Genomic DNA, 14,049 nt, shown 5'->3' with positions numbered 1-14,049 from the left:
CAACAGCTGCTACTCGACAGGGGGGTCCGATGGTTCGAGCATTGGTGCGAGGGTTCGTCTGGGCAGTGGCGTTTGGTGGTTGTTTGGTCGTCGACTCGACAATGACGACGAGGGGGAAGCTGGTGGTTGACGGGGACTGTTTGGTCGAAGGTGTTTGGACGTGAGAGAGTCCGGGCTGCGTCCATGGTGGTGGTGTTCGCGGTGGGAAGGTGCTGGGTGGTGGATGCAGAAGAAGGGAGCATGGTTTGGGCAGCCATGGTTGTGAGCTTGGAGTTTTGAGAGGATGAAGAGAGGAGGCGGATGAGTTAGTCTTTAGGATTTTTGGTTTTTTGTTATTTTTGTTTTGTTTTTGTGTTTAGACCAAAAAATGAAGAAAGGGGTTGGGTATTGGGTTAATGGGGCGGACCGGGTCGACCCGTGTGAAGTGGACTGGGTCGTGGACAATTGTTTGGGCCTGGGGTTGAAAATTGAAGAAGTGGCCCAATCCGATTTTTATTTGTATTTTTGTTATCTTTTCTTCTTTTATTTTCTAAAACTAAATTATAAAAATACTTAAATTATTATTAAGAACTAAATTAAGTTATAAAGGCGCAAATTAACTCCCAATAACAATTAACACACAATTAAGTAATAATTAAGCATAAAATTGTTCATTTGGACATTAAATGCTAAAAATGCAAAAGATGCCTATTTTTGTAATTTTTAATTTTTTTTGTAAAACTAATTTAATTACTAACAATTGTAGAATGAAATCCTACATGCAAAATGCGACATATTTTTATATTTTTTATTAATTTAACAAATAAGCAAACACAGACAAATACAAATAATTATCCAAAAATATCACAAAAATACTCAAAATTGCACACCAAGGAAAATCATTTTATTTTGCATTTTCTGGGAGTATTTCTCATATAGGGCAAAAATCACGTGCTTACCCTCCATGTATTAATGAGTCACTTGAAATAAATGTTAATTAAGGACCAATTAAACGATAGGGTAATAGTGTAAAATTCTTTATACTTCTCAGTATATGTAAATTAAATTTTAAATTTAGTAATTTGGTTTGCTGATTAGTATTATACTTTTCTTCTTCTTTTTTTTTTTTTTAGAAATTTCGTACTCTTAGTTCTAATTCTATGACACACTATCTAAAAGACATGAATTTAAATATTGATTTACTTATGAAATTTAAAACATAGATTACTAAGTTAAACATGGAAGAAATCCTGTCAAAGCTTACAGTTTGTGATTACTTAAATAGATTCAATTTCTTGTATCTTGTGAAAATTATAAAACAAGTGAGTATTAGGGTCAACATGTCTAGTTCTTATTTGGCTTTAGATAGAATTCTTTGATTCTAGTAAATATAAATTTTTCAGTTAGAACTATTCCCTTGTTGGCTCTAACTTTATTCCCTCCCAAAAACGATAGCTGCATTCCTAAGAAGTGAACTTCCAATCATATTAGAAGTAGAAGTTAAACAAAGTTAGCTTTTACTATTTCAATATAATCTTTCCATATTTCATTTATAGAAACTGAAAGCAGTGGTGTTAGCAGAAGTGAATGTATTTGTCCAAAAATGACAAAAGTACTAAGTTTATTTGATCCATTACAAGACAGGTCAAAAGCAAGCTTTCCAGAAAAAAAAACCTATCAAACCTCTCTATAACAGTTTTATTTGTTCCGATATTTTTTGGCTGCTATAATGAAGTGTTGTTATAGAGTACATTATTATAACATAAAAATCGGTTTGAGAAAAATTTGACTTTTATAATGAATGGTTGTTATATAAAAATATTGTTAAAGAGGGGTCTGATAATCTGTGTGTTAAATTACACGAAAAATTCATTCACACTGATAGTGAAGAAAAAGTCCAAACAAGATATAATCTACAAGAAAACAGCATTGCTACAAACTAGGCCATTGCTTCAGGCTCTTCCATCCAATCCTTCACATATTCTCAACCAATGTAACAAGTAATCAATCAATTTTCACAAATAATGCAAACACCAGCTGCTCCACATATTAAAAGCTTATCTCGCGCCTTTCAGCCCAAAACTTACCACTCACAAATTGGTCAGGTAGTAGAGCAAGCCAGACTGCAGTATCAGCAGCGTCTTCTGGAGATATATGCCCGGACCAACCAGTCATCGCGGTCTTCACCCAACCCGGGCAATAGCAATTGATATATATCTTATGACCCTCTGGACGATCTTCGAGTATCCTTGCCATTAGCCTGGTGTAAGCATTTACTGCAAGTTTTGACACTGAGTAGTCAGTGAACACTTGAGGCCATCCCCCTGATTCCCATGTTCCTTCCTTTACTTGTTCCAAAAAAAAATTCACAGTATTATCAATCAGTTCCTCTGATAAAGAGTCCACATCCTCCAGTTGCTGTCTCAAGGTAACATTTGTAATTCTCTGGTTGCATCAAGAAAATATAGATGATTTTGAGATATTAAAGAAGAAAATGACATTTGCATATAATTAGCGCAACCAGCTAATATCATGCTACTTTATTAAGTATCATCCCAATCAGGACAAAGTATTTGAAGGTAGAGCAAGAGGCGGACTCAGGATTTTAACGCGGCGGGGGCACAATATTTTGTTCAATCAGTGCCCCCTAAAGGCTTTTAGCGTTTAGGGTGCCAAGTGATTCAAAGTTATCATTTTCAAAGTGCACACACACGTGTATATCTATATCTATATCTATATATAAGAATTCTGCCGAAGTTTATAGGGTCCGGTGACCCCTCAACATAATACATAGGTCCGCCTCTGCTTGGAGTAAAGGTAAAGTTATTTCCGTGTGACCTATAGGTCATGGGTTCGAGCCGTGGAAGCAGCCGGTAATGCTTGCATCAGGGTAGGCTGTCTATATCACATCCCTTAGGGTACGGTCCTTCCTCGGACCTTGCGTGAATGTTTGATGCTTTGTGCATCGGGCTGCCTTGTCGATCAGGACAAAGTACTGACCTAACTTGATTTCAATCTGGAAAGGTTGGTGTAGCGTGGAACCTTAAAGAATTGCAAAAAGAGTAAACAAGATGAACAAGGACACAAGAATGAGAAGAATAACAATAATTGTAAGAAAACTGAAGTTCTCACATTCTTTTTGCCGTTAAGTCGTCCCAATCGTGAGCTCACACTAACGATACGACCACCAGAAGGAGAAGGCCTCATCAATGGAATCATCGCGTTTGTCATATTCTTTGTGCCAAAATAGTTGGTTTGGATGACAGTTTCAGCATGTTCCATGGAATTCTCTGTACCAACATTGAAACTCACTCCTGCATTGTTGATCTACATATATATATATATATATATATATATATATATATATATATATATAGTACCATATCATCAGCTGAAAGTGGCCATATTTGGCAAAAACAATAACCGAAACCAAAAGTGGCAACGAAATAAAAGTAAACAAAGCCCGGAACAACAAATGAAAGCCACCCTCCTTGAATCAATGACCAAGAAGAGAAAGACTAGGAGATTTTGCACCAGTCAAAATAGTAGTAGCGTACTAGTGAAAGCTACTCTAGTTGTTTATGCTGGTAGCTTAATTATAGAGAATATAGGGATAGCATAATACCAGTATATCTAAACCGCCATAAGTTTCTTTTATCCAATCAGAAAATGCTTCAACTGATGCATGATCGACGATATCCAGTTGATGAAATGCTACATTTAAACCTCCTTCTTGCATGACTTTCACTGCCTCTTCGCCAACACCAGTCTCTCGTGATGTAAGAACTACCGTTAAGCCATGTGATGCGAGTTGATGAGCAATCTCAAATCCGATCCCTCTATTTGCACCAGTCACCACAGCAACGGTATCGGATGACCACCATCTGAAGATCATCCGCCATTTATTAGAGTGTTATGCTAGAAAATCGTTAAGGGTGTTCTAATTTCAAAGAAGTCAATAATTTAAAGAAGTCCATTTTAAAGTGCCATGAGCAAATACATAATTCATTAATTGAAGGTGTGAGGGATATTGTGCTAAATCCTAGTGACTACTATTCATCTTAAACTTTTCTCATGTGGTTCGCTTTTTTGGTTCCCATTGGATTTACCTAGTTCACAGGTCGATCCATGCTTGCAAGAAATGGCAATCTTGTGCAATACGCCGGTGATCTCTTTCCTACCGAGATAGAAATGGTACTTAATTTTAAATCCAAAAGAAAAAGCTCTAGCATCTGATCAATAAAGCTAGTGTTAGCGCTCAGAAATTAATTCACACAGGAAACCTCTAATTAATCTTGTGTTGCCTTTTTTATTATGATAGATCTTACCATAATATAAAAAAGATTGCTTGAGCGCGCGTGCATATATGTATGATTCCACGTGATTTTAAATTCTGGATATCCAAACGCAAAGAAGGAAAGGAGAAATTTAAGAGAAATGAAAACTCACTTTCGGTGATCGGAATAAGGAATAGTACGCAAAAGAGAGATCTCTTGGCGTCTCTTTTCTCTTTTCTCCTTTGCCTTCTCCTTTTTATGATCCATTATTTTTCCTCTCTTATTTTAGTTTTGAATCTCTACTTACCTTGTATTTTTTTCATCACCCTGTATTCCTTTTAGATTTTGGCTTTTGGTTGAGAATTGAGAACATGAAATGCTATGTGACAGAAACTGCGTATGCGTACGTATTATCTTCCGGTATATTTGGAGCCAATGCTAGGTGTGAACCACTTTGTTAATTTGTTTCTATCTCTTCCTTAACAGGTAGTGTAGTTTGGTTCACATACTAGTTATGCTATAATTATAGATAATGCAAAAGTTAATAATGAATGGATATATAGTTATGTAATGACTAATAATGAGGAGATTGTTATTGTCTTTAGATAGTTTACTCCTGCATTGCTATATATATATTCTTATTCCACGTTCTATATGGCATAAATTAACATATATATTCTCGCATAACTTACTGTATGTATTTTATAATACATTTAACCAAACACTACATTAGTTATGAGGCGATTATTTTTTCTTATACGGCCAACCACACATTGTTTATCTTATGCACAAATTTTTGGTGGGACTAATTATTTCAAACCATCAACCAAACAAACCCAAATTTTTCGAAAAATTAATACTGTCCCCTTAATCTCTTATTAGGAAAAAGAGAAAGGTCTAAATTTACCCATTACTATTTGAAATTGTTCCAAGTTTTCCATGTGTTTCACTTTTGCATACATACCACTGCCGTCATCAAATCCTAAGGTACAGTTTGTTTTTTCAAGAAACTCCTCATATCAAAATTCTTCGAGAATTACCACCTCAACTTGTTACAATGATTTACAATTATCCTCTGGTATGAACTTTATTAGGTATCAAGAACAAAAATTGAAACTTTTTCCTAATGGCAGAATAATATTAGATCAGAAGTCTAGCAAAAAATAAAACTACTCAATTTCGGATGGGACAAAGACAAATTTGATCCTTTTCCTAAAATAAAAATGCAACTAATAATAATAAATATCCTTTCGGTTTGTTACTATAACTACTAAAAATACATTAATAAAATCATTAAAATTGTCAAATCGTGCTAACCTAATAACCAGTGATCTTGGTAAGTTCATTGAGTCTCATTGTGGAAAGATATTTCTTAAGATGGAGACAAAGTTTTGTATCTATAAAAAGAAAAATGATAATATATCGTAAGTGTTGTGAGTTGTGACTTTTCTATGTTTCATTTCTTTGTCAAAAAGAAGGAAAAAAACAAGGAAAATAAATTGAGAAATGGGCAAGCATTGGTACCTAGTCACCATTTGCCTTGGGAGTTTGGACATCATAGTAACATAGTTCACAGGTGTGAAATTACAAGCCAATGTAATTGTCTTTAGTCATGCCGTGCCGTCTTTAACAATTTGCCAAAAGGAAAATTTTAAAATACTTTCTTCCTCTTATTTTGTACTATCATTCTTTTTTATATTGAGACGGCTGAAAACGCTCAACAAAAATGTATTAAAGGCTTAGCTTCATGTATTAACATGGTAAGAATTTTTACATTATCAGCAATTATAAGTATTATTTGTGACAAATATGACTTTATTAGGTGAGAAAAAGGATAATTAATATTTTTACAATCGGCTCGACTACATTGATTTTAGGGGACCAAGAATTTTATATGTAAATTTTTGTCGTGTTGTCTGCTTTTATATAGCATTACTCAAATTTATTTTAACTATTAAAATGTTAAAGTTAAAGTATTGTGATTTTTGCACTTTTTTTTTACTTTTTAATATATTATTATGTAAAAATGTGTGGATAGAATATTTAAATCAATTTCCATTCTAATCTCTTATCACTCTATATACTATAATATACAATTACATAATGAGAAAAAAACTTATTCGAATTCAATGTTTATATAAATTTAGAAATAACTTAACTTTAAATTTTTTATTTAATTTAGCGAGAATTTATATTCTTTCTGTTTCAATATAGATGATATATTTCGTTTATGGAGAGTTAATTTGACTAAACTGGATTAGTTCAACTCAATATTTTGAAATTTAAAAAATATATAAAAAGTACTAAAAGTTCAATTTTTCTTATGTTAATATGATAAAAATTACATTCTAAATAATACTTCATACAATTTGACTCTAAATAAGCAAAATATGTCATCTAAATTGAAACGAAGGTTGAAGAGAATACCTTGTTTAGATTACAAGTCTCGAATCTTAAAATCTATATTCAATCAGAGGCGGAGCCACAGGGTCGACAGAATTTAGTAGTTTTAATTCAAATTATGTATTTATCCTAAATATTTTATTAAATATATACTTCCTTTTAAATTATTGATTTAGAAGTAAATAAGTTAAAAATTATGATAAGCAAAACCCGGGCTCCTTCTCTGTTTTCAATCAAATACTTTACCATAAATTAGAACTGGAAAGAGTAAGGCGGAGTATGGCTTCTAGATGCTTACTTGTTTCCTTTGCCGTTGAGACTTGGGAGTATGTCACTGTCATGAGAGTATGAAGTCGTCCATAATATTTGACCATTTCCCTAAAATCCAACCTTACCCCGATCCTCTTTTTGGAGGAAACATAGATCTTTCAGGCGCAGTCGTAAGCAGTGTCCTCAGCAGAAATGACACGTGGCTTCCTCTTGTGGAAAACACCTATCTTGATACGTATCAATGTACGCTTCGTACAATTGTCATGGTCTGTATTTTAGGACTTCTGGTTCTCCTATAAAGCCCCCTTGTCATTAGAATTCCAAATTTTGACTTCCTAAATCCTACTCTGTACATGTCTCTCGATTACTCGAGTGACAAGGGAAAGCCGTATCGGGTAAGTCTCTCTGCTTCCTCTTCTTCTTAATTTCGGTGTTATTGTTCTAATTTAGATGAAAGGAGCTTTGGCGTAGCTGATAATTATAATAGACTCTTGCGATCACCAAAGTCCTTTTTTTGTTCTAATTTAGGTGCTTGAGTTCTTTTATGAGCTTCGCATCCAATCTTTAGCAGAGGCTGAGCCAGGATCTTTAAGTTTATGGGTTTGGGATCTGAGTTCTAAATTAATAATTTGTACATATTCAATATTCAACGAAAATTTTAAGATAAATACTTTGATCATTAGTTCTATAGGTAAAGAAATATGCATTGATAAGGAAATATGTATAGGTAAGCAAATATGAATATATACTGAAAAAGTTAACTCCATCTGTTCCTTTCCTTTTATTTTCCTTCTATTTTGTCACTCAAGAAATATCACCGGTAATCAGTATTATTTGATCTAAAGTTTTGTGTAAAGATTAAATAGTTTAACTAGTTATTGCATGTTAGTTAGGTTAATTTTCAAAGAATTTAAGTTTATGCACAATTCTTTTACACTATCGTTTGGTATGATGGATAAAAATTTAGTACCGTTTGATTTCTTGTTTGGTTACTAATCATGAGATAAGTTATCTCATGACTAAAAATAGTACTGGGATAAGTTATACCTGCCACAGGGTGGAATAGTAATCACAGGATAAAGCCGTAAAATTGACAATTCCAGGATTAATACAACATACCAAATAATCGGGAAGAAATAATACAGGATAACTAATTTTAGCATAACTTGTCTTCAAATCAAACGACGAGTTAGTAACCTGTGAAAAAAGTGGATGATCTGCAACAATCGGTTAAATTTCATTCATTTATTAATTTTAATCTTTTTCTAAATTGCTAACCTATGTTATTTATACAAAGTTGCTAAGTGTTTGTCTTTTATGTCCCCAAATAGGAGAAAAGACTTTTTTTACAGTATCATGACCTTTTATCTAGTTCCTTTTATCAGCAACAATAGATAATGTATGCATTTCTACTATATAGAAACTACCATAGGTTATTAGACTCTTTTTTCTAACTCACCAAAACTTTCGAGACTTAAATTTATGGGTTGCTAATTGGTTGACGGTATTGTCAACAGATATATATACTAATATCAAGTGAAGTGGGAAAGAGAAAAAGATGTCAAGATGTTTAAATTATCAATTGCTTTCACTTGCACTCTTACTGCTAATGACGGTTGATCCAAGTTCACAATCTCGATTAACGGAAGAAAATGGGGTGAAATCTGCTGTCTTTTTATCACCAAAGATTGTGCTGGAACCTGGATCAGTCTCTAACAAGTTTTACTACAACATCGACTTCCCAAAAGGCCACATTGCTATCAAAAATTTTGATGCTGAAGTAGTTGATGAGGCAGGGAATTCTGTACCCCTTCATGAGACATATCTTCATCACTGGGTTGTTGTAAGATATTATCAACGAAAAGGTGTGGAAGTGGCAAAGTACCACGGCAATCTGGGGTTCCACCAATCAGATTTTATTGTTAAGAGAAACTCAGGGATATGCAATGGGGGTCTTACTCAATATTTTGGACTTGGGTCAGAGACCCGAAAGACAATAACGTATGTTCCAGATCCTTATGGTATAGAGGTCGGCAATCCAGTTGAAGTACCTCCGGGATACGAGGAGGGATGGTTGCTCAATGTACATGCAATTGATACACGAGGTGCCGAAGATAGATTGGGATGCACTGAGTGCAGATGTGATCTTTATAACGTTACCAAAGACGAGTATGACCGAAATATAGAGCCAGATTATGTCGGAGGCTTGAGATGTTGCTATGATGAAACAAGATGCAAGGTGAAAGAAGGATTCCAAGGTGCAAGGAGAAGCCTGTACCTGAAGTATACGGTGAAGTATATTGATTGGGATCCCTCCATTGTGCCCGTCAAAATTTATATACTTGATGTCACTGATACATGGAAAAAGCAGGAAAAATCAACAGCGACCGTGTCAAGACATCACTGCAAGGTGTGAGCAATTTCCTGTGATGTGTTATTTTCTTTATCTGTATATATTTGTGGTACCACCGCCTTAAAGACCTCTTAGATAGATATAGATCAACTTTAAAACATCTGCACATCTAGAATAATTACAAAGGTTGTCTTAAATCTTAGTATTATACAATTCCTTAAGATCTAAAAAAGAACTAAGGATATGCTTCTTCAGCAAAGTTTTTATCTTGTAGAGAGCACTCCCGGTGTTCATTTGACCAACTTTTACTTGGATCTATCCCTTTTCAAAATGGAAAAATTTACCAATTCAAGAAATTGACCGTCGTCATATAACATGTGCATCATCCTGTATGCTGGATTATCACATGAATTAATGACAATTCAAATCAAATCATTTTTAGCTCTTTGCTACCTAAATATATCTAGCGAATAATCCAGGCAATTTCTTGATTCCAGATTGAATATTTAGTGGAGTCATGTTCTGCAGCTGAGGCAAATGCCGATTGTACTCATACAAAAAATATAAGTGTAACTTTTCCCAGTGGTGGAGATATCATCTATGGAGTTGCTCACCAACATACAGGAGGGACTGGGTCAGCCCTCCATGGAGAGGTACTCTGAGCTGACATATTTTGTTTTTTTGGTCATGTTCTGCCTACAATCTGGATTGTTCTATAAGCTTCTAATAGATTTTGGGACAATTCACTTACTGATCGAAACAAAGATTTCGTACAAAAAGCTTTCTTTTAATTATGCTAGGCTTATTTGGACTGCATCTTAACACAGGTTATATATGCCACCACTTGCAGGATCAGCTTGAGTGAATCCGTCTAATCTCATGCTTTTAACCTTGGATAAACTAAAATGTGTTTGCATTTTTCATGTTTGTCATGCTTCAGAGGCTTATTTTGTTGATTCAAACTGTTATATTCCAGACTGTCAGAACTGTGTCATTGTTCAGTACCATCTTCAATTAGCTGCAAAAAGCTTTATATCTGTTATTATAGTGAATGGATCCTCCTGCCCTTTGAGACAATTAATGGATGTGTTTTGTTGTCTGTTGTAAATGAATATGAGTGGCCCCTTGATGAGCTGCATGACTATATAGGAAGTGAATGATAGTGGTTTCTTTTGAAATTTAATTGCTTGAATTTTTGGAGCGGATAGGTGTAAGGTTAGTACTTGTCAACCCTAGTAGGAACTTAGAAATATAACTTGTGAAAGTGTATGAGGCAATGGCCATTGAGTGCCTACCTAGTAAAGCAGCATCGCAGTTGATACGAGTATGTCCAACCATGCGTCCATCCTACTTCTTTGAATACATTATTGTGCGTCTTATTAACTGATTATTTGTCAAATGACCTCGCCGCTACAAAGCAGATTTTGTTATACTGATTTTATGGAGCATCCTATTGAAATTTTATCTTGATGAGCGAGGTTTCAGTACTTTGCAGTAAACAGTGTGGTGTTTAAGATTTTCTTTAATTTCTTTTTCTGCTGAATTGGTCTAGGATGGACGTGCCATATGCTCATCTCTTCCAATCTACGGGGAAGGAAAGGAACCAGGAAATGAAGCTGGTTACATCGTTGGGATGTCCTCTTGTTATCCTAAACCTGGCTCTATCAAGATTTCGGAAGGGGAAACTGTAACTTTAATATCAAATTATAGCAGTGCTCAAAGGCATACAGGAGTGATGGGGCTGTTCTATCTCTTAGTTACTGAACCATCACCAACGCCTAACTCTTTCCTGCATTCTACAGATGGAGTAAGATCTTGACACCTTAAAATTTTTGTCGATCTAGAGTAGTGAATTTCCTATTTATGTCTAAACAAGATATTTTCAACCAAGAAATATAAAATCTATATGGTCAGCGGAGATATTCAATATGCTCGTAGGTGTTTGAGCTAATGATACTGACACTTCCATCAGTTGTTCCGTCACTCCATTTCCTTGCCATCTTTTTTGGTACTGTCCTATTTCATCAGAATTACTGAACTTGTTCTTTCCTCGTTACTGCAGACAGGTGAGATTGTAATATTGCACAATGCTGTTGGAGTCTTGGCAGTGTTTGGAATTGCAGTACTAGTTGGTGCTGCTGTAATTTATCAACGTCGAAATCATAGAGAGGAGGAAGGCTACGAATCTGTATTAATGTGAGGTTCTCTCTGTCTGGTGACTCTGGTCCCTGGTGTAGTACATACTATACAAGTTATCATCTCCTCAAGTTTATATATCCATTTCTTTTGGGGTTGTTTGGAGCACCATATGTAAACTTTCACTCCTTTTCACGCATAGATGTATAGGGTAAAAAAATGGTCTTTCTTTACATTTAGAATAAATCAAAATCTTCTTGTTTCAGTACTTTGTTTACTTGTAGGGAAATTGTATGGTTTATATAGTTTTTATTGTACTGGCTCTTGTGATGCTGTTATTTTTATTGATGGTACTGATTTATTATCTCTTTTCGTCTTCCTGAGTCGAGGGTTTATTGGAAACAACCTCTTTACTCCCTCAGAGTAGGGATAAGGTGTGCGTATACACTACTTTCAGACCCCACTGGTGGAATTTCGTTGAGTTGTTGTTGTTGTTGTTACTTTGTTTACTTGCAGAGAAATTAAATGGAGTTTTACTAGGACACTATAGCGCAAGCAGGAAAAAGATTGTATGTATGTGGAAGCCTGGTCGATGGGAGCCTAAATAGGAGCAGTATCTATTTCGTGTCAAGCACTCTTTTTTACACACATAACACATATGAAAATATTAAAATTCACAAGTACTGTAATTAAGTTTTTTATTTTTATTTAAATAAAATATGAAAATACTAAAATTGACGAGTATTTTATTCTTTCAACATGATTTAAATTTATCAAAACATCATTCAACAAATTTTAAAAGAATTCACCTCGAAAATCACTATACATTAGAAATTTACCCTAATTATCTATATCTATACTATATTTAAAGTATGAATGCCCTTAGCGAAATGTTGTTCGCCTTTTTACCCTTTAAAAATAGATTTACATTGGATAAAATTATAATTATAATTTAATTATTTTTCTTATATTTAGAACTTTAAATTAATTAACTTTTTTCTTATTTGGACTATATAAAAATTCCTAATATTTAGGAATCTGATATTGAGTTGGATTTTACTTAGATAATTTTTCTGTATTTAGTGTAACTATTTTCCTTAGATATAACCCTTCCATGTTTCCAAGTTTTTACACGTCAGGAATTGTAATGAATTGCAAAGTTTTTGTCTTCGTGCATGTTTTTGTTATAAATATATTATATTATGGATGTTCATTTAGTACTCCATTGTAAATAAGCTTCATGAAGAAGCTTATTCATATGGGACTCCACCGTAAATATATTTATCTATTTAGTACTCTATTGGAAATAAGCTTCCTGAAGAAGCTTATCACTTCGGTACCCGGTTATGGATAAATATTATCCCCGGTAGAAGATTATCCATACCGGGTATAATAAGTTTATCCTTTCAGTACCCAGTTATGGATAAACATTACCCCCGGTAGAAGATTATCCATATCGGGTATAATAAGCTTATCCTTTCAGTACTCCGTTATGGATAAACATTGCTCTCAGTAGAAGATTATCCATATCTGGTATAGTAGCAGCTTACACAACACCTTCCTTTCTTCTATAAATAGAAGAGATTTCAGTTCATTATGTACATCAGTTTGAATTCGAATAATATAACAGTTTCTCTCTATACTTGTCTATACTTTACAGTTTTATTTTATAACACGTTATCAGCACGAGACTCTGACATCTCGAGCAAATACTTTGAAAGTATTAGAGGTAAGAACTTTCTTTTCCTAAATAATGTCAAATCTTTCTAAACTTGAATTTGTAGCCCTGGATATATCAGACAAAAGCTACATGTCTTGGGTGCTTGATGCTGAAATTCATCTTGATGCGATGGGTCTGGCAGACACCATCAAGGATAAAAATCAGGCATCAAACCAAGACCGTGCCAAAGCAATGATATTCCTACGCCATCACCTTGATGAGGGCCTGAAAATGGAATATCTCACTATTAAAGATCCAGTCATACTGTGGAATAATTTGAAAGATAGATATGACCACCTGAAGATGGTCGTTCTTCCACAGGCACGTTATGATTGGACTCATCTAAGGCTACAAGATTTTAAATTTATCAGTGAGTATAATTCTGCTATGTTCAGAATTATTTCCCAATTGAAATTATGTGGTGATAATATTACTGATCATGATATGTTGGAGAAAATTTTCACCATTTTTCATGCCTCGAATATGCTCCTGCAGCAGCAATATCGAGAGATGGGATTTAAAAAGTATTCTGAACTTATCTCACATCTTCTTATAGCAGAGCAACATAATGGGATATAAATGAAAAATCATGAAAGCCGACCTATTGGTGTAAGCACGTGATTTTTGCTTCACGGACAATCGCTCCAAAAGAAAACAAAAATAGTGACAAATGACTCCGCTGTACAATTTTTCGATTTTTCGTGGCATGTGCTGTTAGTCATTTGTGGTTCGGTCCATGTTGCATTTGATCTTATCAATCAAAATAGAACTTATGTCTGTCATGGTAATCAAACCGTAATTCGGTCGTTGAAAGAAAATTCAAACAAATATATATATGCATCGTTCGTTCTAGGTTGTGATTTAACTTACTTAAACATTTTAATTTGGTGTGATCATTGTGTTGAAGTGTT

The 14,049-nt window shown here is 34.3% G+C and overlaps 2 protein-coding genes across 2 annotated transcripts; one reads left to right on the top strand and one right to left on the bottom strand.

Annotated features, from left to right (window-relative positions):
* Positions 1 to 1,769: 1,769 nt before the first annotated feature.
* LOC107816671 (uncharacterized) lies at positions 1,770 to 4,622 on the bottom strand. The gene is made up of 4 exons (XM_075241098.1): positions 4,429 to 4,622; positions 3,605 to 3,863; positions 3,112 to 3,306; positions 1,770 to 2,424 (listed from the first exon to the last, which is right to left on the bottom strand). Exons 1-4 carry the CDS (start codon positions 4,521 to 4,523, stop codon positions 2,029 to 2,031), a joined length of 945 nt encoding a protein of 314 aa, XP_075097199.1. The 5' UTR covers positions 4,524 to 4,622; the 3' UTR covers positions 1,770 to 2,028.
* Positions 4,623 to 6,928: 2,306 nt separating this feature from the next.
* LOC107816672 (uncharacterized) lies at positions 6,929 to 11,782 on the top strand. Its single transcript, XM_016642402.2, has 5 exons — positions 6,929 to 7,324; positions 8,447 to 9,339; positions 9,780 to 9,935; positions 10,835 to 11,089; positions 11,345 to 11,782. The coding sequence occupies exons 2-5, from the start codon at positions 8,488 to 8,490 to the stop codon at positions 11,480 to 11,482; spliced, it is 1,401 nt and encodes a 466-aa protein (XP_016497888.1). The 5' UTR covers positions 6,929 to 7,324; positions 8,447 to 8,487; the 3' UTR covers positions 11,483 to 11,782.
* Positions 11,783 to 14,049: the final 2,267 nt, after the last annotated feature.

This window comes from Nicotiana tabacum, chromosome 20, assembly GCF_000715075.1.
Source record: "Nicotiana tabacum cultivar K326 chromosome 20, ASM71507v2, whole genome shotgun sequence".
In the NCBI taxonomy this organism is placed as follows: Eukaryota; Viridiplantae; Streptophyta; class Magnoliopsida; order Solanales; family Solanaceae; genus Nicotiana; species Nicotiana tabacum.
The sequence above is the reverse complement of the archived record's forward strand: the minus strand, read 5'-3'. Positions and strand labels throughout refer to the sequence as shown.

Bases quoted from the DNA above. Each gene is read 5' to 3' on its own strand.
- LOC107816671 (XM_075241098.1), bottom strand. From the start codon at position 4,523: ATGGATCATAAAAAGGAGAAGGCAAAGGAGAAAAGAGAAAAGAGACGC. The intron at 3,864-4,428 runs GTGAGTTTTCAT...GATGATCTTCAG, and splicing joins CCTTATTCCGATCACCGAAA to ATGGTGGTCATCCGATACCG. The intron at 3,307-3,604 runs GTATTATGCTAT...ATATATATGTAG, and splicing joins ATGGCGGTTTAGATATACTG to ATCAACAATGCAGGAGTGAG.
- LOC107816672 (XM_016642402.2), top strand. From the start codon at position 8,488: ATGTCAAGATGTTTAAATTATCAATTGCTTTCACTTGCACTCTTACTG. The intron at 9,340-9,779 runs GTGTGAGCAATT...TCTTGATTCCAG, and splicing joins TGTCAAGACATCACTGCAAG to ATTGAATATTTAGTGGAGTC. The intron at 9,936-10,834 runs GTACTCTGAGCT...GAATTGGTCTAG, and splicing joins GGTCAGCCCTCCATGGAGAG to GATGGACGTGCCATATGCTC.